General features: G+C 45.8%; 1 protein-coding gene and 1 long non-coding RNA gene across 2 annotated transcripts in view; both read left to right on the plus strand.

Annotated features, from left to right (window-relative positions):
- LOC144139663 (cytochrome P450 4V2-like) overlaps window positions 1–24,831 on the plus strand; it is a 38,704-nt gene extending 13,873 nt beyond the window's left edge. The window contains exons 4-11 of the mRNA XM_077671957.1: window positions 6,578–6,777; window positions 9,437–9,506; window positions 9,766–9,892; window positions 9,977–10,168; window positions 17,794–17,967; window positions 19,557–19,623; window positions 21,839–22,015; window positions 24,142–24,831. Coding sequence (XP_077528083.1) covers window positions 6,578–6,777; window positions 9,437–9,506; window positions 9,766–9,892; window positions 9,977–10,168; window positions 17,794–17,967; window positions 19,557–19,623; window positions 21,839–22,015; window positions 24,142–24,314 — 1,180 coding nt within the window. The 3' untranslated portion in view covers window positions 24,315–24,831. The remainder of the gene's footprint in view (window positions 1–6,577; window positions 6,778–9,436; window positions 9,507–9,765; window positions 9,893–9,976; window positions 10,169–17,793; window positions 17,968–19,556; window positions 19,624–21,838; window positions 22,016–24,141) is intronic.
- On the plus strand, window positions 419–3,200 carry LOC144174405 (uncharacterized). The gene is made up of 4 exons (XR_013323469.1): window positions 419–508; window positions 1,567–1,648; window positions 2,121–2,207; window positions 2,875–3,200. It is a non-coding gene; the product is annotated as an uncharacterized LOC144174405 (long non-coding RNA).
- Window positions 24,832–27,485: the final 2,654 nt, after the last annotated feature.

Raw genomic sequence — 27,485 nt, forward strand, 5'->3', positions numbered from 1 at the left:
TACAATGGATCCATTTTGATGTTTTCTTTATCCCAGTCCATTCTAAGGGTTACAAGCGTGAAGTTAAAAGCGGTTTATAGGTTACATTAATGATTTATAGGTTACATCAACAAAATCCGAAATGTAACCTTTACGTTGTAACCTATAAAACGCCCTGTAACCTATAAGAGATGCTCGTCGCGCCTTCTCTCCAGACGGCCGTTGATTTCTCCGTTGCATGACGGGATATAGAGAAATGGCGGCGCCCGCAGGCCCGGTGGCCGCATTTTCGCGCCACTCGAGCCTTTTTACCGCTGTGATATCCCTGCGATGAAGCGAGGATTGCTGTTACAAGACTTATTTGTCGGCGTGAGTCGCGGAGGCTGCGGCGAGCCCATTTGTGACTGGCAGCGCTACACGGCCCGTTCACGGCCGCTCGATGAATCGAGCGGCCGTGGCCCGTTCTTCTACGACCAGCGTCAAGTTCGCATGTTGGACCAATGCCCCGGCGCCAGTGAAAGCGAACTCGGTGAGTATATTCCCGTAACGGTTTCCGTGTTTTCATTGGATGTATCTTTTCGCTGGGGGCTTTTCAATTTGAAATTGCAGCATTCGAGAGGGATTTTCGTTACCCGACTGGTTGCTTCGCTGGACGTTTTCTGTTGCCCGCGACGGCAATTGAATGAAATCGCGGGCTTGCGTTCGTTGCGTCAGACTAGAGCGGACGATCGGGAAAGCCTGTACATTATAACAGATAACGGCGCTCGTGACCTGCTTTCTGCTCTGTTTGCGCGCCTTCGTCATGTGTTGAGCGTTTTGTTTACGGTGTTGGCTGCATCGGGCGCACTTGACGGGTTATTGGCCCATGTAATTGTCAGGTAGCTCTGCTTGAATATTTGAAATTTTTCCCAATGAAGTCTTATATTATCGCGCGTTTCTCTGGGTATTATCATTTTGTTTCAGCCGTCGGGAAATATTCATTTTTCTCGCTGCATATATTCGCAATGGTGTCTAGTTTATTGGTCTTGTAGTAATATATCTGGATAAACACAAGGTGTGTGCTGCAGAAAAGTAGTCCACTAAATGCTGCCCGAAATTTCTAGACTCACTTTTGTCCAGCACAAGCCTCTTTTTTTTGTGAAAGTTTGCCCTACCGCACAATAAAAAGTTTTCATATGTACAACACTCTTCATTTTTGTCATTCTTTTCCTTGAGTGGGTAAATTTGGTGTTAGTCATTTTGAGGTAGCGGGGCATTTTCACCATGTTAAGTGGGTTTATTATTCTCATTCGCACAAATCAGTCGTTTATTTATTCGCGTGCTATTGCAGGGCAAATGGTTGTCTCGCGTGATACTAGTGTAGTGCAGTAAAGCGACTTTACACAATGGTGGTATGTATGAGCCAGCATGCAGGCTGCTTGATTGTTGTTGTTTTTTGATGATACAGAAATTGTGACGAATTACACAGAGACAAGTGCAGGTGTAAAAACGGGTGCTGCACCCTCATCGGTTCCTGGCTGTTCGTAAAGTGTGGTTGCATCTGGCTACCTATGCTATGACTTATGAGCACTACTGTTTTTCTTGCAGGCAGTGTTCTTTGAGCTGACAACCAGGACTCCCCTGCGTATGACACAAGTTGAAATGAAGTCTGATTTCCGTGGAAACAACGGTAGGAAAATGCAATAACTAAAACACATTCATTCAAATATTCTTTGTAAAGATGGCACCCAGGCCTGCACAGACAAAAATATGAATCTCTTGTAAAAATGCGAGGCCTTACTTCAAGTGTTATGGTGTTATATTTCGTATCTTATTTTGCCTCATGTTTAGTGACTCTTTCTATCAGTTCGTTACTACATGAACGTTATGAATTCACATAACGATTTCCTCAGCATGGAGCTTTGTAATTTTTAAGCAACTCTACCTATTCTATAAGGTGCGTGGTTTTGCAGAGCCAACAAGAAGAACTCTTTTTCGAAAAGAGCTCTTTAAGAAAGCTTCAGTTGTTAGTGAGGGCTTGTGCTGTGTTCTTTTCTTCGTCTTGTCAAGTATGAGGTGTTCTTTTATTATGAATGTATACCAACTGCCCAGCTCTAAAGCCTATTACATTTTAACCCAAATAACCCTTTGAGTCATTACAGGTACAGACCTCCCGGGAATGCCACTTGAAGATCGGTGCAAGTTCTAGATGTATCCTCTCCCACAACACATTTGGACGAAGAAAAAATGTAAGTTGGCGATTCCTTTTTACGATTAGCCGAGGAAGAAACCACCGGTAGAAGAACACTTTACTGAAATGAAAAACGTTTCGGCTTCCACGTGGGATCCTCGTTCAAAATGAAACTGCCAGTACAAGGGCGGGGGGGGGGGGGGGGGGGAGAGATGTTTAAGTACAGCCAAAAATGTGACGCAGACGGCGTCAGCATCGTGAAAGGACGTTTCCTGGGTTTAGCGCGACGTTCGCCCTTTTGCGTGTACTAGTGATTCCACATGAAGGCGCGGAAATGTTTTTGCTTTCTCTTTTGCAAATGTATGTCAGTTTATCTCGTAGCCCAAAGTTTCTGCCCGTTCTGGGTGAGCATGCAGAAACATTTCGCGAGGTAAACAGGAACACGGCGCGATTAAAATTCGGGAAGGTTGGCCGATATGACTATAGTGGCTTCGCGTTGTTCTGAACAATGCGGCCAAATTACTCTGTGTAACGAGAACTGAAATTATGTGAAATTATTTGAAAGGCCGTAAATCACTCCTCCTCTGGTGTGGCCTTTCATTTCATTCTCTGGTCTACGTCTTCATTTTCGTGCAATATATTTTTCGTACTTCACATGCCTGTGGTTTGGTGTGAGGGGCTCATGGTTGCACTGTATTTTGTTCTTTTTCTGAAATTTTCTGTAGATGGCTCGTCAAGGTGGGGAAATCCAAGTGACGGCCCCTCACATATATACCTCCATCTGCGGCAGCAGGAAACAAGTTATTCAGATGACCTCGGGAAATCTTCAGCGTGCCCTGATTTTGTGCCCGCTTGTGTAGTACGTAAATTGCGAAGCTTATCTCTGAATTTTTCCAAGCGCCTTTTTTCATGCAGGAAATTATAGATCCCATTTAAAGTTTGTCCAAAAGACAGATTGCAATCGGCCTAGAAACTTGTTAGTGCTGCATAAAAAACGATAACTTGGCGTGGGAATCACAACTCAGGTGGAACTGTAAAGAGGAACCTAAGAGGGAAGTGTAAATATCAATTCGTAAAGAGAAGTGAATTCCAAGTGTATATTAGACTCTGAGTGAAACAGAGAATGTAGGGAATATAGCCATAAACACTGCTTTGTATGAAACAGTGAATTTGTAATAAATGTTCTTTCTACTTTCCCACATTCGGCGTCTTTTTCTGTGGGGAACGATGACAATAACGCTGTACTGGGAAAGTGCACCTCTGAGAACCATCTTATAAATGTACCTCAAACTCGAATTCGTCTGAAATGGTTCAATTGCAGTACCAAACAATTCGAAATACTTTGCATACACCCGTGCAAATATTGAGGTAAAGAATCTGTATATTTGGCCATGTTTGTGAAGCTGTTCACGCAACATTTATTAAACAGGTTTAATAAGGATATATGAATAAACCGAGTTTTACCTGAAAGTCTAAAGCAATATAGGAAACACCAGTTCGCCCAGGAATCCGCACTCGTCTAATACTCATTAAGGAACGATAATTACATTGGGGTGGTTCGCAGCTTTGCTTTTTAATAAATAGCCCACAGGAGTTTCATAATATTAAATGTGAATGTTCAAAACTACTGATGCCAAACTTCTGGAAATGAGCTCCTGTTAAATGCGCAAATATGTGTGCATGTACTGCAATTCTCTTTTGATAATCATGGCCTAAGTTCTCAGAAAGGAATTTTTGGCTTAAGGCTATGTTATCATAACTATGGCGTCCTTTTGAAGTATGCTATCAAGTGCATGTTTCCACTAAAGCTTGGTTTCACTAAAGCTTAATGTTGTTTAACTAAAGCTAAAATTCATGACCGCAATTTACCAAAAGACCTATCATGCATGTTTGATACTGGTTTCTTAAACGGCACAAAGCTGATTCAAACATCAAATTTAGTTATGCCTGTTTATAAGACTTAAGCGTTGCCAATACTCACAAAGATTTTTGGGTGACAACCTGGGTAACGATTATCGAACAGGTAATGCAATGCATATATATTAAGAGAACATTTTCAAGCTTTTTAGCACCGCAATTTTAGGAATTATAAAAGTAACTTCTCTTTTAGCCCCAGCCGTGTGGCCGGCAGTTTATTCAAGGGACGAATAAAAGACACCTGACGCAAAAGTTTAGACGGCGCAATGAACAGCATGGTCGCACATATCGTCTTCCACTAACGCGATATTTGTTTACCACGCGGGAAAGGCGCCTTCGGGGCGTCGCCACAGCTGCGCCGGCGAAAGCACGCCTGACGCGCAACATGACACCTTCCAGGTGTGTGGCCTTGAACGGCGGTAGATGTAACTTATATATAGGTATACATGCTGAAAGCGGCAAAGTAACCCATAACTGAGTAACCCTTACGTGTATACGTATATAAGGGTTACGAAGATATAGGTTACATTTGTACCTTATAAATTATAGGTTACAAAAATTCGAAAATGTATACCTCTATTAAGGGTTACCCAGCTTAGAGTGTAGTTTAAGTAGCTGCTGCATGAACTCCATCAAAAGCCGTTTGATGAAGACTAATGGCCTAGAGGAAAGGGAAAAGAATACAGTTTTAGGTATTGCTCTTTCAATTCGAAGCGAAAGTGCTTCTACGGGAAGACAACCTCAGGTACCTAACAGCCATGTACCATAAATATTACAGGCAAAACAGGTCAGCAGTAATTGCCAAGAAGCTTTGCTTCTGGCACATTTTTGCAAACAGTGGTGCCTGCACTTATTACCTCGTAAACGTGAGTTTACTTCGGGCGTATTAAAGTATCGCCTCCTCAGAGCCGCGTCGCTCGAATAAAGCAGTGTGCCTGGCATAATACAGGCAATTATTGAACACGTTAAACAAGACGCATCGGGTATTACTTTCTAAATGATGCAGACAATACGCACTGTGCCAAGGAATGAAACGCGCGCGCTGCGACTTAAGCAGAGAGAGAGAGAGAGGTAAAAAAAAGGTAAAAGCCAGAGCATGCCGCGTGACACGTGAGTGTGACGGTACGTGAGTAAAACAGCTTCACCAAGCCGCGCAGGACGCTGATCCTGGGGAAGCCGTGGCGTGTGTCACCAGTTTGCGTGTTCCAGTATTTCACGCCAAAAGACGAAAAAGAACGAAAGAGAGCAAAGAGACACGCACACGGTGTAGCGGCTAAGAAGATTCGGTCAAAGACCACGCGCAACTCGAGCAGAGAATAAGAACACGAAAGAGGCATGTTTTCTGCGCTTACTGTTTCCTCGAGCGCTTGAACGAAATTCCCGTAATGAAGTATCAACTAGTCCGCACAGACACCTTAATTCAGTACGTTGATTAGTATCGCGGGCTCTGGCCTTCGAAATATGTATGCAAACATCAGTGCTACGAAAAGTTTTGTTCTTTAGAACTGTTTTTAGCCATTAACGACTACACAACTTTCGGGAGTCTTGGAAACCATGGGAATGGTATCATTTAACGCGCAAATTTACTACAATTTTTTAGCTCGTTTTACCTCTTGTATGTAGGGTCGTGCTTCTGAAACGCAACGTAACACGAGCATGCCTTATGTTTGTGACCAGCCGGTGCCTTCGCTATTATCTCGTTTTTGGTGACAAACCATCCGTCCGCAGGTGCGGGCTGACCACTAGCTGGTGTTGCAATATCTTGAGTCCGAACTGCTCTTGGTTTGGGAATCTGCGCCCAAGTACTTTTTAGAAGATAGCTTCTCGGCGGAGAATTTAGAGATGCCTCTTCTGGTGGAAAAAGGCGCATTCCTGACAAATAGCAGCGAATCGCTTCAGGGGGGGTAAAAACAACACGCAAACCAGCCAGCTGTCGTGATACGCACTGAGTCATCCGCTATTATTGGTCAGCAAACTACCGGTACAGTGAAAAAGAATATGCGCAAAAGACATAAAAGGCAGATATTTTCGGTGAGTTTATCTATTTCCTATACCTCCCGAGTTCCTCAATGGTTTTGGCTAAGCAGGACGCCGGTCAGCTCGAGGTTGGGGGACAACGGCTCATGCCGGAATACCAGACGTGAGATCTCGTGGATCCAGTTATCAAATTCTCATACTTCCTGAAATTTCAGTACAGGGAATTAGCGATGTAGCCTCTTACAAAAGAGCTGCGAATAGTGTTTTTTTTAGACACTGTACCGTGCATTTTCCTCAGTATCTTAGTGGTCGTTGAGGCAGTTGCTACGCTTACAACAGTTTACAGTGAAACATGTGCATTTAGTGCTTGCATGCACATATACACCGCTAATTATCTCGTGATAAAGGCAGAGCGTGACTGCCAGCTTTTGTTTTCAATGCACAAAGCGCTGCCATGCATTATAAAAAATGTACAATTTCATGAGGATTTTTTCTGAAACAGCTGCTTCTTTTCTTGTTTTGTCCTTTTTTCAGTCGTGGAGAGCCCTGGAAGCAGAAACGCAAAATATTCACCCCCGCCTTCCACGCCCGTGTGCTAGAAGTCTATATGGATGTTTTCCACAAAAACAGTGACGCCTTTCTGGCGCAGATCGAGCTCGCAAAGAAAAGTTCCCCACACGAGCCTTTCGACTGTTTCCGCGGCCTCCAGAAGTGCTTCGTCGACACCATGGCTCGTACGTGGTCTAGAGTATCTATTTAATGCTGATTCTGGTGCTCAACAAAATCAGCAAAAAATTCAGTGCCATTCCACTATGTGAATGTGGACGGGCGGCGAAGTTGGTTGCAAGTTACTGGTTTGGTCACAAAGTCCCGCTCACACCGTATCGTAGCGCCGGGTATCCTAGCGTTCTTCGAATTTGTAGCCCCGCCGACGTCTTGCGTTTACCACATCGCGGTATGCGGCGTCCCGATGGACATCGCTTATGTACTTGGCGTCCGGGGCCCGATCGCCGTCGGCTGATTTCTTCCGTCTCGTTCACGCCCATCGCCGCTAGTTTTTTCTATTAGTACGCTTCATTCTGTAAAATATAATGTGGGAAAACCAGCTTTCAGACAGCAAGTGAGCTTACACCGATTTTCTGAAGTCGGTTTCACATCTGAACACTAGCAATATAAGCCATTTTGAATCAAAATATAGAGCGGGGGAGGCAAACAGGCGGCCGAAGTGAGAGGGCGGGCAGAAGTGAGGGAGAAAGTAAAAAAAAAAACTTGATTGACTGATTGTAGGGTTTAACGCACCGACACAACTCAGGCGATGAGGCCCCGTAGTGGAGGGCTCCGGATTAATTTTGACCACCTGGATATCTGTAACGTGCGCCGATATCTCGTACACAAGGGCGTTTTTGCTTTTCGCCTCCATCAGAAAAGCGGCCGTAGAGGCCGGGAATCCAACCCGCGTCCCCGTGCTCAGCAGCACAATGCCTTAGCCACTGAGCCACCGCGGCGGGTGCAAAAAAAAAAAAAAAAGCTATAATAGCTCGGCTGTGATTATAAGAATAGCTCTGGTAAGTAGTTTGTTTCGCGCTGGTTGCTCTACCCAGATTATTCTATACAGAACCCTTCGCTTCAACGAGATCTGATGAATTTTAGAAGGGGCCGTAATGAAACAAAACATTCAAGTATTTCGGCTTTTTTATGTTCTAGGAAATACCAGCATCGGTCATGCGACGATCCAAAGCACAAAACTACGCGCTACCTTCAGCGGCCTGAAAATATAAAATTAAGTGTGGGCGGAAATGTGGGCGGAGAAGTGTAGCCGGAGATATACGGTTGTTTGCAAAGTCAGGGCCCACCAGGATGGCAGGAACGAAGTTGACTGAAAGAAGTTTACCTGTTATTCTAAAATAAATTTAATAATTATCTATTTTAAAAATTACCCTTGAAGGGTCTCTGAAAATTCAGATAAACGCGTTCACTCATTCCTTAGCGTCTGCCAGCATCGTGAAAGCTATAGTTATCGCCAGCACGGAGGGGCTCTGCGTGATTTGCTCGGCGCATCAGATACGCTCCAGCTTCTGGGGCCCTATTCTCGAATCCGTAAATTTACCGTGAACTGTGAATTTGTCGGAAGCCTCTTCTGATTGGCTTTTAGTTGTGGCCACGTGCTTCCGGTTGACAAAGCGGTTGCGTGCGCTTTCGTCATTTTGTTGTTTCATGACGTTTATTAGCCCCAGTTTTAAAGTTTGTCTTATTTCTGTCAACTGAAAACGCATAATTCTTGGCCAGAAATGAAAAAGTAGAAGACAGTAGAGGAAAACACATTTCCGTCGGGGAGATAAACAGACAAGCATCATTATTATTCAAAGACGTTAGTTAGGGAACAATACATACCTAGGCCAATGCACTATCGTGATTGTTTCATTCTGGTAACCAACCCGCCGCCGGGGCTCAAGGGCTAAGGCATTGTGCGGCTGAGCTCAAGGACGTGGGTTTGATCCCGACCTCGGTGGCTGTTTTTCTGATGTAGGCGAAAATAAAAAACGCCCGTCTGTTGAGACTTCGGCGCACGTTATAGATCCCCAGGTGGGCAAAAATAATCCGAAGCCCTCTACTACGGCCCTCCTCATAACCGAGGTGTAGCTTCAGTGCGTCAAATCCCACACTCAATCAATCCCTCTGGTAAACACCGAGCAGTTAAGCAACAAAAACAAAACTGGGTACCCCTCACTTGTTCCGGGTATTAAAAGTCTTTGCGGTGAAAAAAGCTGTGTGGGAACAAGCAGACCTAAATGGACTGCATTTTGCGGCGATTGGCGTTGCCCGAAAAATACCTATAATTTTATTTTGCCGCACAGAATGCCTAGTTTTCAAGATCCATTTCGAAATGGGCTCAAGAAGGTTAGGGGCCCTCGCGAATGATCCGCTTGCACAACTACGTCTAAATAAGGGCTACTACGTGTGGGGCGAGAATTCTCAGAACGGATATGGAGGGGTAGGACAAGTAAATGAGTAGCGTCACTAAATGAAGGTTTATTCAGTGGCTGTATAAACGAGGAGCGGTCGCTCCGAGGCGTGGTCCCATTCGGTGCCAGCCTCCTCCTTGCATTCCATGTCCACATACCGAGAACGAGCGGTAGACTGCTTGGGGTATCATTTTAATGTCAGAGTGGACGGACGGTCGCGAAACTGGTGAGGGTAGGCGGGCATGCAGATTTCAAGAACTTCTAGCTTATCTCATGCGGGAAGGCGTTGCATATGAAATGCGGGTGCCATACGCCACTAAATGTTGACCTACGAGCACCGCCGGGTGCCTTTCAACGTGCGCCCGAACCACACTCGGCGCTACAAAATCGTATCGCTTGCATACTTCTAATAACTGCTGTTCCCTTCAAGGTGTGTGCATGGGAGTAGAGCTGAATACCCAACAAGATGAAAGAAATTTTTTTGGCAACTGCTTCAATCGGTGAGTTGAATTTCAATACTTACAAGCATTGTTCGACAGCCAACGCAGTTTTTTTGCGTAAACGCCAACCTGAATTCATTAGCAGCCAGTAAGTGCTCCTTCTGAATTTTGAAAATTATATCAGGAAAAACAATCTAACTACTTTTGACATTGAAGAAGCTAGCTGAAAAAGCCTGCGCTTCATCCTATAGTTTCTTTTGTAAACATTCTTTTCGTTCATCTTTTCATGTCAACTCTGTAATCAACATATGAACGGAAGGCTGTCTTACCTGACGGCTGTTCGTGGAGTTCGGCCGTGGTTGTGGGCGCAACAAGTGTATGACCACACCAAGGAGGGCAAAATATTCAAGCAAACAGTGCAAGAGATGCAGAAGTTCAGCTATGCGGTAAGTAATATTTGGATCACTTTACAAAACATTGAGCGAACAGGGAACAATTCATGAGTAGTTTTTTCCCCTGCAACAACTCAGGTCCTTAGTGAAAGGAAGCGACAACTCCTCGAAAACCCTCCTGCAAGCCTGAAGGACAAGGGCGCCAAGATAACCACTACCATGCCGGAGTCGTCATCATTGTTTCTCGACGCTCTCCTGTCTCACAACATCAAAGATCCTGCTTATTCATTTCAAGATATCAAGAACGACATCGACTCTATAATCTTCGCAGTGAGTGGCGGTCGACTGTATTTTTCTTATCGAATGCGATTGAATTCGGCGTTAAATTTTCAAGTTTGTCTATTCGAGAATTCCTAATATAGAGAAATGCAGGGAAGCGGCGAGACAAAGCTTTTCATGCGTCAGCTTGGCGGGGTCCCCGTACCCATGGCATACAGGAATGACAGAAAATTTGTGTACTCATGTAAAACAACTCAACTTATTTACATACAGATTTTTTTGCCCGAGTAACGCAAAGCCAATTGAGTAATGTAAACCTAAAAAAAAGCGCATAAAACATACAAGTGTTTTATCTCCTAGGTAACAGAATGCCATGTGTGTGATTTACACCATGACAACGACGCATATAAAACCATATAGATGCTTATCTCTTCATTATTACGAATTCATGGCAGTGATGAAAACAAAATAAGACATGTAAGTAGGAGGGCGCGAAGAAAGGGGGCAAGAAAAAGCAGCTATCCCACTACCCTCAAGGCCGCCAAAGATTTGGGCAACGGAGGCAACCGGGGTTTACATGCGCTTGATGTGCAACGCAAATATAATTTATTTCGTGTTCTAAGAATGTTTTGTTCCGGCGTCTTTTGTGGTTGCAAGGCAGAATGCATTATCGCTAGCGATGTGGCCCTCTGCCTCACTGAAACACTCAATATCTGGAAAGCCTTCAATCACCACAGTGGAGTGAGAGCACGACCGGTTGTACTGACTGCTTTTACAGCGACCTGCCCATAGCAAGCGGTGACAATGGGAGCCAGCGTGCGAAAAAGTGCCGTGTAGGGTAGGCGCGATTGGTGCCAAATTTGGTGCGAAATTTAATCGCCCACCTCGGCAGCTTCGCTGCGCTCGCATTAGCACCTGGAACTGCTCGCGTAAAATGTAGGTGACGTACCAATCAATACCGACTGCCTCCATAACTACCTATAATACCAGCTATCACACAGAATTTATGATTGAGTGTAGAACTTAGCTAAGGAAACTTTAACGTACACAAGGGAACCCCACTGCTACTATACCTGCCTGCTCGAAAACAATTCTTTATTTTCGATCATTTCCGTTCGTTGAAACGTTCGGAAACTTTATCGACTTTGGCATTGCCTCGATAAGCTTTTTTTTTGTTTGCGTCTAGCTCGTCTATACATGTGCAAACGTTCGCATGCAACGCTTGAAGTTGTGTACAGAATCTCCAACAGGGTCATTCTGTGCGTGAAAGCGTCGTCATTGTTGAGCTAAAACAATGTTTAAATGTGTAGCATTCCTTGCCGAGTAGCCCGACAGCCTGGACCATGTAACTCCCTGCATTTGCCCGAAAATGAATAATTAGCGGAAGTAACACCTTTAATCACTATAATAGTGTAAATGAAGATATTTGGTCAGACACAATTTTTAAAAACAGGAAAATACTAAAAATAGGAAAAGAGAAACATTACAAAAACGAACTGACGAAATCCAAATTATAAATCTTATACATCTCCCCCCAAAAACGGAGGCTCAACTAAAAATGCCCCGAAAAGAACGCGGAAAATACAAATAAAAAATAGCGGAAACGCGCCAACCCTGCACTGCGCCTTGGCCCAGTGCAGGGTTGACCACAGCTGTGTGCAGGGTTAACCGCAGCCATGGTCCAGTGGTTAGGGCGCTCACCTCGGCTGCGGGAGGAGGCAGGTTAAACAAAATTGGGGTAAACAAAATTAAAGCCGTTCCACTCAATGTGAAAGCTGTCGGAAGTGCAGAGCAGTGATTCGCCATAATGTGCTGTACCGCCGTTATCCGCTTACTGCTATTACCCCATGCAATTCAAATTTCCCGCCTTCCGAGTTTCACTCAGACGCGTAGAGAGCTTGAACTCTCTGAAGTTGCGGTTATCTCGCAGCAGAGACACAATGTGCAGAGAAATACGGAATTCGCGAAGTAAAGGCACTTATGCGCTATAATAGCGTAGATTTACATAATTGCAGAGAAGAAACAAAAGAAAATTTAAAAACGATAAAATGAGCCGCCGCATTTGGCTACTAATAGCCTAATCTGGCTCTAAAGACCTCACAATGTATACAATCGGAGTAAAAAATTCCCCGCATTTCTCCGAGGGGAAGAATGTGAAAGTGCGAATGCAAGAGTTGAATTTGCGCGGTTCGGTAATGTTCGCGAAAGAGAGATCACACACACACACACAACTACAAAGAAAGAAAGATGCATTTATTCACAGACACATATTTGTGTTGTCGTTGTACTTGATTGCTAGAGCGGATCTCAGCTTTGAAATTTCGTGTCAGTACTCCTTTAAGCGGGTGCATTAGCCCTTCTCACGCCCGATTCCTGGCCAATCCCCCACGTGAATATGTGCCATGTCAGCGGCCAGGCAGCGCGCGCCCATCTCCCCCCGTTGCCAAGGAAGACGAGGAGATTCCTGGCCAATCCCCCACGTGGGTATGTGCCATGTCAGCGGCCAGGCAGCGCGCGCCCATCTCCCCCCGTTGCCAAGGAAGACGAGGAGCGCGCGCACCCGCAGCTGTTGCTATGCGGACGGCGGCGGAATGCGGACGGCGGCGGACGCTTCAGACTCGCTTAAGAAGTGCATTCGCACTTAAAATGCTAAGTATTAGCAGAAACTCTCTGAATTTCTGCAGATTTTTTCCAGCGAAAGCAGCACTAATCGACGGTGAATTCTTCGAGGGCTGCGTAGTTTTCACCACCACTGGTGCCACGCTTTTAAGAGCTTTCTCTGGGTGGCAAACCACAGAGCAACAAATTGCGAAGTTCGGTATTGAAGGTATGACAGACGTCTTCAGTTAATGCGTGGGGTGAGAACCTCAGCTATCTTCGGGATATCTTGTTGAGCCACGTCCCCCGTACGAAGCCTTGGGAACCCGGTGAAAATGAATTATCTTTGCGCTTATTTTCCTTTATCAATGGTACACGGAACAAAACGCGATGAACATTTCTGTGTGTTTATTCTTTCATATGTACGCGAGCTATGAAACGCGTGGAAAGCTATGGAACGCGTTAGCAAGGGGTGAGCAGCTGTGAGCCCTTTTTGGGGACGATATGCGGGTGGGTTGCGCGTTCGGGGGGCGCCAGATCGGTGCGTGCTTTTTTCCACCTATCCAAGTAATGGTTTCGCGTTAGAAATATTCTTATTTAAGCACAACATCGATCCCACAGAACGTGTGTACTTCCCCCTGGGTGAATTGGCAAAAACTGAGCACAACAGAGCGAGAAAAAAACAAAACGACAACAACGGCAAGCGAAGAAAGCGCGTAGAAATTGGGGTATAAGGCAGCTCAAGCCGGCGCAGGGGCGTCGGAAGAAGTAAAAAAGACAAATAAATAATAACAAATTCGGTCCGCGGAACCGCCGAGCTATTTATAAAGCCGTTCATGGGGGGAGAGCAAGACAAGTCGAGGGGCTTACATATCATACACTATTTTAATCAAGATGAAAGGCGTTTACACTGAGTGCGGTTTTGTAAGCTTCATCACTTGCGCAAGAGTGCTTTTCGAGAGAAACAGTCCGGTTTCTGCAGTGCTCTTGCTGCGCTTTAGTCACGGTAATGCGCAATTTTGACAGTTCCACTCCGAATGAAGATGGTCCTCAAAGAGTGGCGGTGTGGCCAAATGAATGACACTTAGAATTGAGTCGGCTCGGTCGAGAGGCATCCTGGACTAGGGACGCTTCACCACCACCCTTTTCCCTTTCCCTTTTGCTCCAATAAACGTCTACTACTTACTACTTAGAATACGAACTGCATGAAATTAAGAGTTTGAGGGGAGGATAGAGGAGAAGGTCATTTTGAAGGGTAAGCATTCTTTGGCGACAAACCTGTCCGCAAAAAACGAAAGAAAAAGCGCCACAGCTTAAATCTCCAAAATAAATTAATAATTGTAATCAAGTTGAGAAATGTAGTTGTTATAATGCGGCAAACAGAGAATATTGCTGGCTTTATAATGGATAAGAAAGAGTAAAAATAAAACGCGTGACACAACGCGCTAGCAACGCATTTGTGTATAGTATTGACGCCGAATTTAAAGTGACCAGGAGCCATATGCTGTGTAGGATCCATGAGGCCTGGATACCTTGAAACAAGACTGCTGCCGTTTCTCGTGGTGTAACATGTCTTCCCAACAATGCATTTGCGTATTTTAGAAAAGTCGAATTTGAGTAGGCTTGGTGCATATCAGGGCGGCCGGAAAGTCTGCCATTTTACCCTTTTTTCTTGCCTTCTTTTTGTGTACTTTTTCGCGCTGCGTGCTTGCTCGTGCTTTGGTCATATCTGAACGCCTTCACCTCTAACGAGCCCGGAATAACTCCTAAATCAAAGGGTGTCTGATAGGAACGCTGAGAAATGCGGTGCGAATTTTTAAAATCATCATTAGCTGTTTGCTGAGTAACATCACAGTACTGACGGAATTAGACCTTCAGCGGTCTCTCGGTGACTGTGAAACTGGGCCGGCGATCGTGAGCCCCATTCGCGGTGTGTTTTAAACAAGGGAAATTTACGTATGTCCGTTTGTCCGCGTCTTCGGGGAACGTTAAACGAACCTGCAGAAATCCATTGGGACCTGCCGTTTTGCCCAGGTCGCGCGCTGAGTACCAATGGCGGCCATCCAATCGACAATTCAAATACGTGGTTGCAGTACTTCGTGATTATCTGGGCAAGATAGCGGGTGTTTAATGCATACAACACATACAAAGAACGACTAACCTATCCGCACAAGTGTACACTTCGTGCTAAAAAGAAGCAGGAACGATCCCTCCACGCGAACGGTAAGGACGAAGTGATACCGACCCGTCCTTCATTCAGGATCGTCGGAACTTCGGCTCTTTCTTACGCGCAGCCGGTGCTGGACGTCTGCCTGAGCTGCGCTGCGAGCAATAAAATATTACGCGTGATTCCTACCATCTTTGGGCAATTCATACTTACGAGCACTCAGCTGGTAGCACCAGTAAAAAAATAAAAAAAGACCGGCACACCAAATCAAAGGTGGCGAACCGAATCGATAATGCTAGCTTAACAAAGCGTGCAGCGAATTATTTAAAGCGAAAACTTCCTTTCATTACCTATTATCCACCGAATCGTTCCTTTCGGTAAGGTGGTTGTAATACAGAGGGAAATGTCTACATTAAGCTACCGTGCTCACCGCCGCTGCTTCCGATTTTAAAACTTCCTTGTACCCACCGCAACACTCTCCGAGACCTGCCGTCTACTACTCACGGGAGAACGTACACTCATACTTTTGTATTTCTACGACGGCACCCACGTGAAGGAGATGCAGCGAATATGTGGAGACATCCATTTTTTGCTTGCGCCAGAACCCTTGTAGGTTTTGTGGCGTCATTGCAGCTTCGTAGGAGAACGGCTGTGTCCAGAATCAAGCGCGGCAAACCTAGCACCAGGGGCGCATTACGAAGAGAAAAACAACCGTATGTGGAAGCTCAGATGCTCGCGGCGGCCACCAGCTGGCGAGAGCAAGGTTGGAATTGCAAATCACAGTAGCTGAGGAATCAAGGTCTGTGGATATGATGTGGCTGCCAAACAAAAAGAGACTTCTAAAGGAAAGTTAATTCGTCGACATGTTTTATTTTCCGCGTACCCGCAAAACAAAACAAAACAAAAGATGCCGTACGCCTGCCTAGATGACGAAATTTAGAAAAGGTGGTTAGGATAAGGCAGGAATTTGAGTAAGTGGAGAATATTCGAAACACTTAAAATTTACGGATGACATCGTCTTGAGTGGGAGGATACTTCCAAAGAATGCCTCAGGAACTGTACTCAGAAAGCCTGGCAGTAGGATTGAAGTAAATGTGAGTTAGAAGAAAGTTATGTTAAATAGACATGCGGAAACCAGCCCTATCAGCCTCAGAAATGAAATATTAGAAGTGTGTGAATATAACCATCTTGATCCAGTTGTAAGTGGCGATCCAAACCATGAGACAAACAAATTATAATTATTATCGGCTGTACAGCATTTGGAAAACGCTCCCAAGGAATAAACAAAGGGCTACCTTTGCCGCTAAAAAATTACTCAACTAATGCGAACAACCGGTGATGACTTGTGGCTTCGAAACTTGAGGACTTACTTAGGACCTTTAAAGAAAGGCCTAACAAGGCCTGGAAACAAATAATGATAGGAGTGATGCTGTGAGATAGCAAGCAAGCGCTTTGGATTAGGAAGAAAACTAGGGTGGATGAAATCCTAACTCAAATTTCAAAACAAAGTTGAGTTGCGCGACACATGTAATGCGAAGAACTGAAGAACTGACAGGACCACCAACGTAACGGTGTGGCTACCGAGGGAAATGACTGCAAGTAAGGAAAGACCGGTAACTTGCAGGTTACCACGAACCGGTTACCACGAAATGTGATGGCAAAGAACGGACTCGTACAGCGAAGGGTAGAAACAACTGGAAGTCAATGGGGGTGGCCTTCATCTTGCAGTGGACACAAAACAGGCTCATAATGACGATGAGGATGTTTTTTTTTTTTTCTATTCGTCTCAATTATCACGAACTGAACTACTCAGCTCCTTCCGAGCAAGGCAGAGTTGTACTCTCGTTTTATTTAAGTTTGTACTTTGAATTCTTGGCGAACAGCATTTTTATTTTTCCAGCAAGCCGCGACATCTGAAACAAATTGTTGCACTCGGCTTTATTTTAAAGACTAGTCTCTCTTGGGCTGCCTAAACAAAAAAATGTGTCCTGTCTGTCTGTCTGTTCAGTCGGTAGGTCGGGTGACCGGCCAAAAGTTGCGTTTGCTTGATCAAGAAGTATTTATGGACAGGACCTTCCCAAACTACCGAAACTGGGGGCGCGTGTCTTACATGTCAAGACCGATCAGCCAAAAACAAAAACACAAAAAAACACAACATTCGGGGCGTATTAGCCACGACATCTGTACATAAGTAACAGTAGCGGCATGGTTTTAATTATGACGTGTGATTCGTTTATGCAGCAGCAATTAAAAAAAGACGCGTTAAAATTGGCATCGCGGAGAAGAAATAAAGGAAATAGTAAAGAAAACGTCTCCTCCACTTGTTCGAGGTGCACTAGAAGAGAAGGTCCCAAATTATGGCGCATGCGCAGTGCCAACGAAGGAAAATTGAATCCAACTGAGCAATTTTCAATTCGAATTCATCATGGGAGGAAGAGGTGGGGAGGGAACAACATTGAGGAGAAGTAGCCGAGGGGCACAAGACTATCGTCTTTTGATGATATTTGCAGTGAGGATAGCAGATACGTGGCAGATACGTGTAGTCAAAACTCATGAAACCTTCTCGATGACGTCATTAGCACGAAATGTTCTCGGGTGGGTTCCATTAAATTTCGTAATGCCTAGATAGGCATGGCTAGAATATTTCAAGTGAGCTACTCCGCGAATCGGAATGTCCGTCCCGAGGTGGACGGCTGCTTGGCAACTGCTTGGAAAGCAGCTATGCGCCCGCCATACCCACCACCGACATCGGCAACCGCAGGAAACGTTTCCAATTTGACTTTCTGGTTTATGATAGGACTAAACAAAAGGTTCTCGCTGTAGCATTTTGGTGATAACTTTCCTTCCCTCATTGATGGCTGGCGTATTTGTGCGAATTTATTTTTGCGAACTCTGCTGCACGTTTGAACAGGGAACCGACTCCACAGCCTCGGGCGTCAGTTGGACCATCTACCTGCTCGGACTCTATCCATGTAAACTGGCAAAACTTCAAGAAGAACTTGACCGAGTGCTCGGATGGGACAGCTGCCGGACCATCGCATTGGAGGATCTTTTGCAGTTACACTACTTGGAATGCTGCCTCAAGGTGATCTTAGGATAGCAAATGCACGTTCTCCCAATTTTGACGTGTTTATTTTGTGGAGAAGAAACGTAACCGTGCAATAAAACCCAGAACAAGTGGAGCGGTTGTAATTCCTTCCAAAAGCAGCATAGCATAAAAGCTGAAGTTGGCGAGTTCGTTCGTTTGTTTTTCAGAACAACGCACAATGCTAAGGGGAAGTGGAATGTTTGAGATAAAATATAAGTTGTATTCACAGGCGAGGCCCACATGCAGGCAACCATGTGAGTGCGCCATCACTGGTTACGTCGGGCTCCGCGGGATGGCGGTACTTGTCCGTGCCAAGCACATAATGTAGGTTGGACGTTCCAAACTCTACCCCACCGAACGCAAAATAATGCCTCTACTTCAATGTGAGTGCGATTAATGACATCTCTGTTGACACCACCATTGAGAATCAGGTTGAAACGGAGCAGACAACGCACGCCGGTGTTTTTTTCGAATGCTTGCGGGCACAGTGGCACAAGCCGCGCCATGTCCGTGGCCGTCTCTAGTGTTGCCAAGCGAAGAAATTGACAGCTAAACTTTTCAGTGAACACCATCTGTAGCTTTCTTGGCAAGGATTGATTTTTCTGATGACTTAGGCTGAACTTACAATAAGTTATTAATTGTGTAAAAGGGTGACTCCTGGGATCCTCCTGTGATCTTTGGAGGGAGCCTATCTTACAGTTACGTCTGCTTGGATATCTTTTATGTATTCTTCGTGTTCCAGAACACAGGGTAATACAACTGCTATTGATAGGGTGGCGGAAAATTGGAGTCGGATATTGATTGAGCACTTCCTGTTTGTTTCACCTCCTTACATGAATTTTTGTTGTTTAACTCCTCGTGACCCTCCATTTCTCCAAGTACCGGGATGGTAGGATGAATGGCCTTGGGGGGAAGATGTAACGTTAGAGTTTATGAATGCTCTATTTATGAGCCATCATTGCTGTACGCTATGGAGGACGTGGCCCAAGCATTGCCGCGAGTAAACGAAGCCAGTTTTATTCATCGCCAAATTTGTGGGGCTCAGCCCGCCTATAGGTAGCTTCCCTGGGCCCGCCTATAGTTATTGTCAGACGGAAGACAGCTACATTCTGGTTTTAATCTTTATCTTGCAGCGGCAAGCTACGCTAATAGGACGTCACGTGGGGCAATGATCACGCTCACCCGCTGGAACGCACACGCGCCCTTGGCATCAGCATAGGAATTACCAGTGTGTTCCCAAATATAGCTGCTTGTACAGCTCTGTCTGTTCCTCTAATTGAACGTCACGTCTCCGTGGAAAACGCTCTACAGCATCACTTCAAAGCGTATGCCACGGAGGCGTTGAAGTCCGATTTAGGCTAACTTTTTCTTCGGTGTACTGAACTGCGTTCAATGAAAGCTCTTTTGCACTTCCTTAGTCAACGTATTGTACCACATAATAAGGTGTGCTTTCACAGTTGTACGTCCGGTGTTCCGCAAGAAAGTTAACAGAGGAGGAATTAACTTCAGCCTAGCATTTAAATTTCGGGTGATGTTCCTGTGTAATATTGCGGATTTGGTTTTTGTTCCTTTGTTTCGGGTTTCAGGAGTCGCTACGCCTGTATCCACCATTCCCGCTTTTTGGAAGAATGCTGGAAAAGGATACGGTTATAGGTAAGGAGGTTTTTTCTGTATTTTCACCGCCTTTGTCTTTTATGTTTCTTAAAATCTGAACCTTGCGGAATTGATGTAGGTCCAACTGGCCGCTTTACTGACCAACCACCACATCCCCACCTATGACATCTTTACAGTTTTTATGTTGCCACTATTTTAAGTCCTGTTATGATAGGTTTATGAGAATCGTCGGAAATATATTACGATGAAATTTGTTACCAAATTATTTGAGGGCGCACTCGGACGTATCCGTTACAGGTACCCCCTAACACATTTTCTTTTCAAAATCTGAAATGCTTTAATACTGTAGTAAGCAAGCGCGTCTAGTAGGCAGATTAGGTGGTCATGAATTACCCAAGCCAAATATTCCTGTTTACAGCCATCAGATAGCCTAGAAAGTAGATCAAAATATCTTACTCTGAACTAAGTCACTGAATCCATATCACGGCTATTGGCTCACTTTATTCCACTTGCAGCTATAAAAGCATTCGGTAGCCACTTTTAAAACTATCTCAACAAAAGCAAAACAAAAACTATGGCCCGTATCCTCCGAGGCGCCCGAAAATTACCAGGGTGGTTCAATTCTCACACGGTCTGCGGTGATTGCTTTTGCGCGCAATTATGCCTGGCGCTTTTATGCACAACTAAGCGAGTGAGACCGCGCAAGAATCCAACCCCACCGGAAAAGTTCCGGCGTTCCGGACAATACTATACGGTCCTTGAACTGGTATCTGTTGCCGCAAGCAAGTTACGCACGTGTCGCTCTGCGCAAGCTGTAACCACAGCTCTAGAACTGCTTCTTGGCTTAATATAAAAGGGATATGTTGCTTGATTGTTGATTGTATGTATTTTACGCACCGAAGTTACACCTACGCCGTAGTCGAGGGCTCCGCACCGAAGCTACGCACCGAAGCTACACCTACAGCTACGCCGTAGTGGAGGGCTCCGGATTAATTTTGACCACTCAGGGATCTTTTCCGTGCACCGAAATCTCTACACACGGATGTTTTCGCATAAAAGCGGCGGCCGCTTTTAGAAAAGTGGCCGCCGCGGCCGGGAATATAGAACACGCGTTCTTAAACTCGGCGGCACAACGCCTTAGCCACTGAGCTTGATTTGATTTATTATGAGGTTTTAACGCGCCGACGCTACAAAGAAAATGAGGCGCGCCATAGTGGAGGGCTCCGAAATTATTTTGACCACCTGGGGATCTTTGCCGTGAGCTGAAATCTCGAACACACGGGTGTTTTTTCTTCTCGCCTCCATCAGAGAAGCGGCCGCCGCGGCCGGGACTCGAACCCACGTCCTTGGGCTGAGCCACCGCGGCAGGTTCGGCTACTGAGCCACCGCGGCGGGATCGAATCTGTTGCAGTGTACTCTTAAAACCGTCAATTCGGCGACGTTCATAACTTGTTAACTATCATAAACCATGAACAGGAGAGAGAGAGGGAGAGAGAGACAGCTTTTATTTTGGCAGGCGGACTGTAGGTCAAAGGGGGGGGGGGGGGGGGAGTCGGAGTAAAAGGTAGGATGCTTGGTGGCCTAGGACACCTGTCCACCTATAAGACGTTCAATGCCATAAACAGCGTACCTTCTGCTCCCACTTCCCCCACTTGACCAACAGTCCGCCTGCCAAAATAAAAGCTCTCTCTCTCTTTCTCTGTTTATCTCTCTCTCGCTCTCTGTCCCCCTTTTTATGATTTATAGCGGCGGCCATTTGGAGTGCACAGATTGAACGGTATGCGCCTGCGTTCAACGTTTCGCTTTACACAAAAAATTAATCTAGGCTTAGAAAATATGACCACATGTATGTGTACTCATAGGCAAAGCAACTTCTGATGCTTTGTTTATCATCCTAAGGCCCTTAAATCCCTGGAGTTGTAAAAATGGAAGCCAAATTAGAACTTGAACGCTCTGTCCGGCGTATTTAGTGTAAGTTTAGATAAGGTAGCCTATTGTCGTGAAGGAAGAAACGCCCGCAGGCATGTTAAAGTCGTAGTTTCGAAAGCAGTGTAAGGCGGAGATACTTCGCATGACCGTAAGCATTTTGGAGTGAATGGTGAGCATAGTCCTTTCTTGTCTATTCAGGCAGGGAGAGTTGAGTTGCGGACAGAAAGCGGCCGCAAAATTGTTGCTGCATCACTCGTCGACGTTATAAAATTGCAAAAAAGATTGAAAAGCAAACGTCTTATGTGCACCCACCTTCTCTCCCCAGATGGCTACAGCCTGCCTGAGGGTGTCACGTGCTTTGTGGACCTGTACAGCCTACACCGAGACCCGAGACACTTCCCCGAGCCAGAATTATTCGTACCAGAACGCTTCCTTGACGATTGCGGGTTGCGCCACCCTTATTCCTACATACCTTTCTCAGCTGGTCCCAAGAGCTGCCTAGGCAAGTTTCGTCTACAAAAAATTCAAATGTTGTCTATTTAACGAGGCCGAAGCTGCAATGTATTACTACGGATTGAGTTTGACTACTCGGGGACATTTACGGGCGCCGAATGTCGTCGACACCATAGAGTTTCTAACAAATATATTTAGTATGAAACTCTATGGTCGACACACGCGAGTTCTGGTTTCTCCCCTCCATCAAAAAAAAAACAAACAAACAAAAAAAAAAACGACCGCCGGCGCTATCATCGTCCCTGTTCTAGGAGTTGTCGTGTAGAGTGATAATTTTTTAATGGCCATTGTACACGGTGTCTTCGCTTCATGCACCAAGATTTCAAAAAACAGCAATTACGTTATTCGAAGAAAACCTAGTTCACAATGTTTGCACTATAGCGAAGTAGCCGCCCGTAATTTTTTCATTGGTGAGATTTAATTAGGCAATTTGAATTATTTGTAATTAGTCATAACATTCGAGAAGTGCTGTTCGAATAATTAAGTGTAAATGAGACATTTGTAGGTATCCACGAGGGACATCTAACGGCGCTATTTTCAGCGCCGTGCTAATTGCGTACTCTGTTTTTTTTTTTTCCAGTGATAAAGACACGTGGCGAAATATGAAAAATACCACGCAACTGCGCTTTCGTACTTACATGAGGTGCTTCTGCGAGGCGGAGGTCCGTGAAATCACCGGGAAGAGAGAGGGAAAAAAGACGGAAAGACCGGAGGTTAACCAGGTGTAGAGCCAAGTTTGCTACCCTGCACTGGGGGAATGGGGTTCAGGGGATAAAAGAGAGGGTAGACGAAAAGGAAGAGATAGGAGCGGGAAGGCGCACCCTCTAGTCCCGTTTTAGGCACCAGAGTCGTACACGTGAATTCATATCGATCAGCAGTTATGATACCACCTAGATTATGCAACACTTGGACAGGAAGTTTAAAAGGGGAGAAAAAAAAATTTCCCGCACCTCCCCGAAGGGGACCGTGAGGAAATGCGAATGCATTTGGGTGCACCCGATGAGTGTGCGATTAATTAATGAAGAGAGACGAGAGTGTGCACGTAACCATTATTTATTCATTCGTCAGCACCTGTTCGTGTTATCGTTGTACCTGACGGCCACAATCACCGCCTTGTGGTCGCTGAAGTGCACGGTCAAAGGGTCTTTGAGAAGCATACGCGCGGCACAGTTTCGCGTAAAGACCAGATATATATAGTCCGAGCGCGGAGAGGAGGAGCGCCCGAGCTCTCTCTCCGCCTGAGCGAGCTCCGCGATGCGAGCGCCCTCACCCGACCGGGCACACTCCTCCTCTCCCTTACCCTCCGCTGCTCCGCGATGCGAGCGCCCTCACCCAACCGGCACACTCCTCCTCTCCTTACCCTCCGCTGCTCCGCGATGCGAGCGCCCTCACACGCCCGCGCGAGCTCCTCCTCCCCCTTACCCTCCGCCGCTCACTACCTGCTCCGGTAGCTAGGCGCGCCGCAGCTGTTGCTAGGGGCGAGGAGGAGCGCGCGCGGAGAGATAACACCTGCGTGCGGACGCTGGCCAAGGGACGCAAGACAACCCCCGACTAAGAAATGCATTCGCATTTAAAATTCTCCCTCGCTTTGGGTGCTTACGTTTTGCCCGTAGAAATGGCGGATTTGCGTTAGAAAGGGGAAATTTGCCTGTAGCAAAGTGTCCTTGTTTACACTTCCTTCTTCTGGCATACACTATACAGGTGTGAACACGCCGGTGTACACGTTACTTTACAGCTCACATAATTTTGTGATTTTCTCTCAATCTTTTGTAGCACATCTAAAAGAACAAATAGGAATCCGTCGCAGCAGATCTTACGGCTGTTCAGTTTCCGGTGTCCTGTTTTTAAGAATTTTCGTTGTTATTTTGTGTGCGGAAGAAGGAATGGGGGCGGGGGGGGGGGGGCATTAATTTATGTTGGAAGCCTATGCTGATCGTACTAACTATGCATTCAAGTAGAGCTGAAACGATGAGTTGCAGACATCAGTTGCGTTATTGACAGATTTGTCTTGTACTTAGTTTGTGCCCTCTTTGTGTGATTGCAAGATGGACATAAAGCGACGAATGAATGCATAATTTCCCTTAACCATTATCTCAAACCTCTTCTACTATGCAGGTCAACGCTTCTTCATGCTGGAGGCAAAGCTGTTGCTTGCGAAGGTTTTGTCCAAATTCAGCGTGGTTCCTACGAGGCCTGTGGACCAGCTGAAGATCAGCTACGAAGTCGTACTCAAGGCGAGGGGCAAACTTCGAGTCTGGTTTTATGGGAGAAATGGGCCGGCTTCATAGATGTCGAATGAATATTTCATTTACTAAGCAGATTGGGAAACCGATTGTGAAAATGAGCTGAAGCGAAATAAAAAAAAAACGAGAAACCATAATGCTGCGCTCTTTGACATCTTTCGTTTTTAACCTTGGGTTACTGTTTTAATCACCAACCTCAAAGCATTTTGAAGCGCGGTAGCAACCACAGCATATCCCGACGAATTGCTGTCTTTGCAGGTGACGAGGTACGGCTTACGGAACAACAAAGGAATGAAATTTTAAGCTTTCAAATCTAAGGAACTATAACATATCAGTAATTTCAAAAAACTTAAAAATAAATTGTTATTCTCATGAGAAGAACATCATGCCGAAAGCGATGACTTCTTAATAACCCTTTAATGTGTTAATTGAATGAGAAAGACACTGCACAAGCGCAAGCACAGTGCAACTAAGTTTAGAGCGTTGCAACACGGAGTCTAACTAGAGAAGACGAAAGAAATTATGCAAGCAGTTCGAAATGAGGACCCTCTGAATGTTTTCTGAATAAAATGTTTGGCTTTCTTCCCTCAAAATCCGCTCATATACAAAAAACAAGCGCCCAACGTCGCCAGATGGAATGGACGTGCGTTAGTCCAGTGTAAAATTCAACGTTCGAACACCTTCTCGGATCGCAGAATCTTCACTACTGAGCATCCTTGAGACGTCATGGAGTGTGGAAATGCAAAAACTTTCCACCAAGGCAACAAGATACTAATTTGTCTATTGATTACGTGGATCTGGGGGTAAGCCGCTGGGGCGTACACAATAAAAAAAAAAGGGCCACGCAGATGCTTGCGTCACCGAAAAGGTCGTTGAAAGACGACAGTTTTCAGCCGCTTCGGACACGTAATTCCCCCTCCTATTCCCCTTCCTACCCCCAGCTCCTCCCCTTCTCCTTTCACGCCTTTCATGATGCAAGCAACGGGAGTGTAGTCAATTGAATGCAATTTGCGGGTACGAATTGCTGACGCGTTATCTGTTGGGACAGCGCCGGTATTTTTTCCTTTCGTTTAGCTTGTAACAGCAGAAGCCGAGATCCTTTGTTTCAGTGTTTGTTCTTTTCTTTCCTCTCTTCGGCGCAGCTTTCAATGCGTTTTTATTTTCATTTGCTCCAATAAACACTACTCAAATGTGTATGCCTAATTAAAAGAGCTCCGGTACTCTCGGTTAGGTGGTTACATTTTGCTTCAAATATGTGTGGAGTGCCCTTTGCGCTGAAAAGAGCGGATATGCATGAACCATGCCAGCAGTTTTAGTAATTCGGAACTATTTTGCCTTTACATGCTTCGTGCTGCGGCTTTCTTCTCGAGTGACAGGCACACAAAGGGACCGAAATTTTCTTCGATTAGATAAAATTTCCTGGTTAAGGTAGCCTAAGAAACAGTGCCGTCTTTCATAAATTGGATTCAAAATTTATGCACCTGAGCTAGATCTGAGGTCCGAGGCGTGACGTAGTAGAGGGATGCAGCTTAATAGAGTAGAAGCCTGCTTATAGGTTACTTACAATTACGTTTTTATTTCCAGGCTTCTACGTCGCAATAGCGTGGTCCCTCTGCAATGTCCATGGACAGTCATTCATTATAATTCGACTTAATATGTCGCCACAGCTCGACATTCCTGCTTTATACGTTGCGGGTATACGGCAGCACTAGCAAAAAATATAGAAAGAAGGATAAAAATGTGCAAAAAAAATAAAAAAAAAACACTGATATGCGTAGTCCCCAAACGAGCGCTGGTGGCCCACCACCGCAATCCCTGATACGAGAAGGCACGGCACAACACCAGTAAGCATCATCATTATTGACACCATGACAGTTGTCGCTACACTATTATCACGAGAACGCGAACTTGGTACCGCGCCTGTACAAATTGTTGCAAGTATTTTCTGCCAGGAAGTTTACTATGCTTCATACTTCGTTTGCGTCCGCGACGTCCACTGGTGACGTCAAGAAAATGGAGAGTTCTCTCGCTTAAAGATAAACGACGTTCTGCGGGTACCCCGCACGGGGCACCTTGAGCAATCTTGGTGACGGTACTGGCGATACCGTGGACCCCGAGCCCCCAAACATAAGCTGGATCCAACCGTGGCGATGTGTTTATAGGTGGAGGGTTAGAAACCACGAACGGTGGCCGTCGGAGCCCAGGTCAAGCTCCGGCGGATGGGCTCCCTGTCTGTTTACCAGGCAGGGAGCTCCGGGACCTCTCAGGCTATCAGGGTAAGGTTTGAGAAGAAAGAACCCCCGTCCCCTGCTTCTATACTATGATGTATGGCATTCTCTAAACCCCCCCCCCCCCCCCCCAAACGTGATCGGTCCCTGAAAAGGGGCCGCACAGAAGTATCTTTTCCTTTATTGCCATCTTTGACATTTCCTGAACCAGATAATTTTTCTCGATTTCTTGTCATGGAATCCATCAATCCAACCCACCCTCTTGCATCTCAGTCAGTCTTCTTGATTGCCAAGTATCTTGAAGCCATATTAGGAAAATCGTATAAGTGCAAAAAACAAAAGTCTGGGGAACTCCTAATTGAAATAAATGACAAGCAGAAGTCTGCAAAGCTTCTTGCTCAGACTAGACTGGCTGATCTCGACATCCGGGTCACACCCCATCGGAGCCTCAACAGCTCGCAGGGTGTGATATCCGAGACAGACCTCCTGAACGAAACGGATGCGGATCTCCTTGCCGGCTTGAAGGATCAGGGCGTCACTGCCGTGAGACGCATCACTATCCGCAGAGACGACAGGGAGATTCCGACCAAACACATTATCTTGACTTTCGACCGCGCAGTTCTTCCACAATACATAAACGCAGGTTTCATCCGTTGCTCCATCCGTCCCTACATCCCGAACCCGCGGCGCTGTTTTAAGTGCCAGAGGTTCGGGCACGGTACGAACTCTTGCCGTGGCCGAACGACGTGTGCAAAATGCGCGGCGCACGATCATCCGAGCGAGAACTGCCCATCCGAAACTCTCACTTGTGTAAACTGCGGGGGGCCGCATGCAGCGTACTCCCGCAAGTGTGAAAAATTCCAAATGGAAAAAAAGATAATTAACATCAAGGTCACGGAGAACATCACCTTCCCAGAGGCGCGAAAGAGGTTCGCCTCTTTTCCTCTGGGGAGGTACGCAGACGCGGCTCGCCGGGGGGCGGAGCGGC

This window comes from Haemaphysalis longicornis, unplaced genomic scaffold (genome assembly GCF_048455015.1).
Source record: "Haemaphysalis longicornis isolate Haplotype H1 unplaced genomic scaffold, Haemaphysalis longicornis Haplotype H1 scaffold_1, whole genome shotgun sequence".
In the NCBI taxonomy this organism is placed as follows: domain Eukaryota; kingdom Metazoa; phylum Arthropoda; class Arachnida; order Ixodida; family Ixodidae; genus Haemaphysalis; species Haemaphysalis longicornis.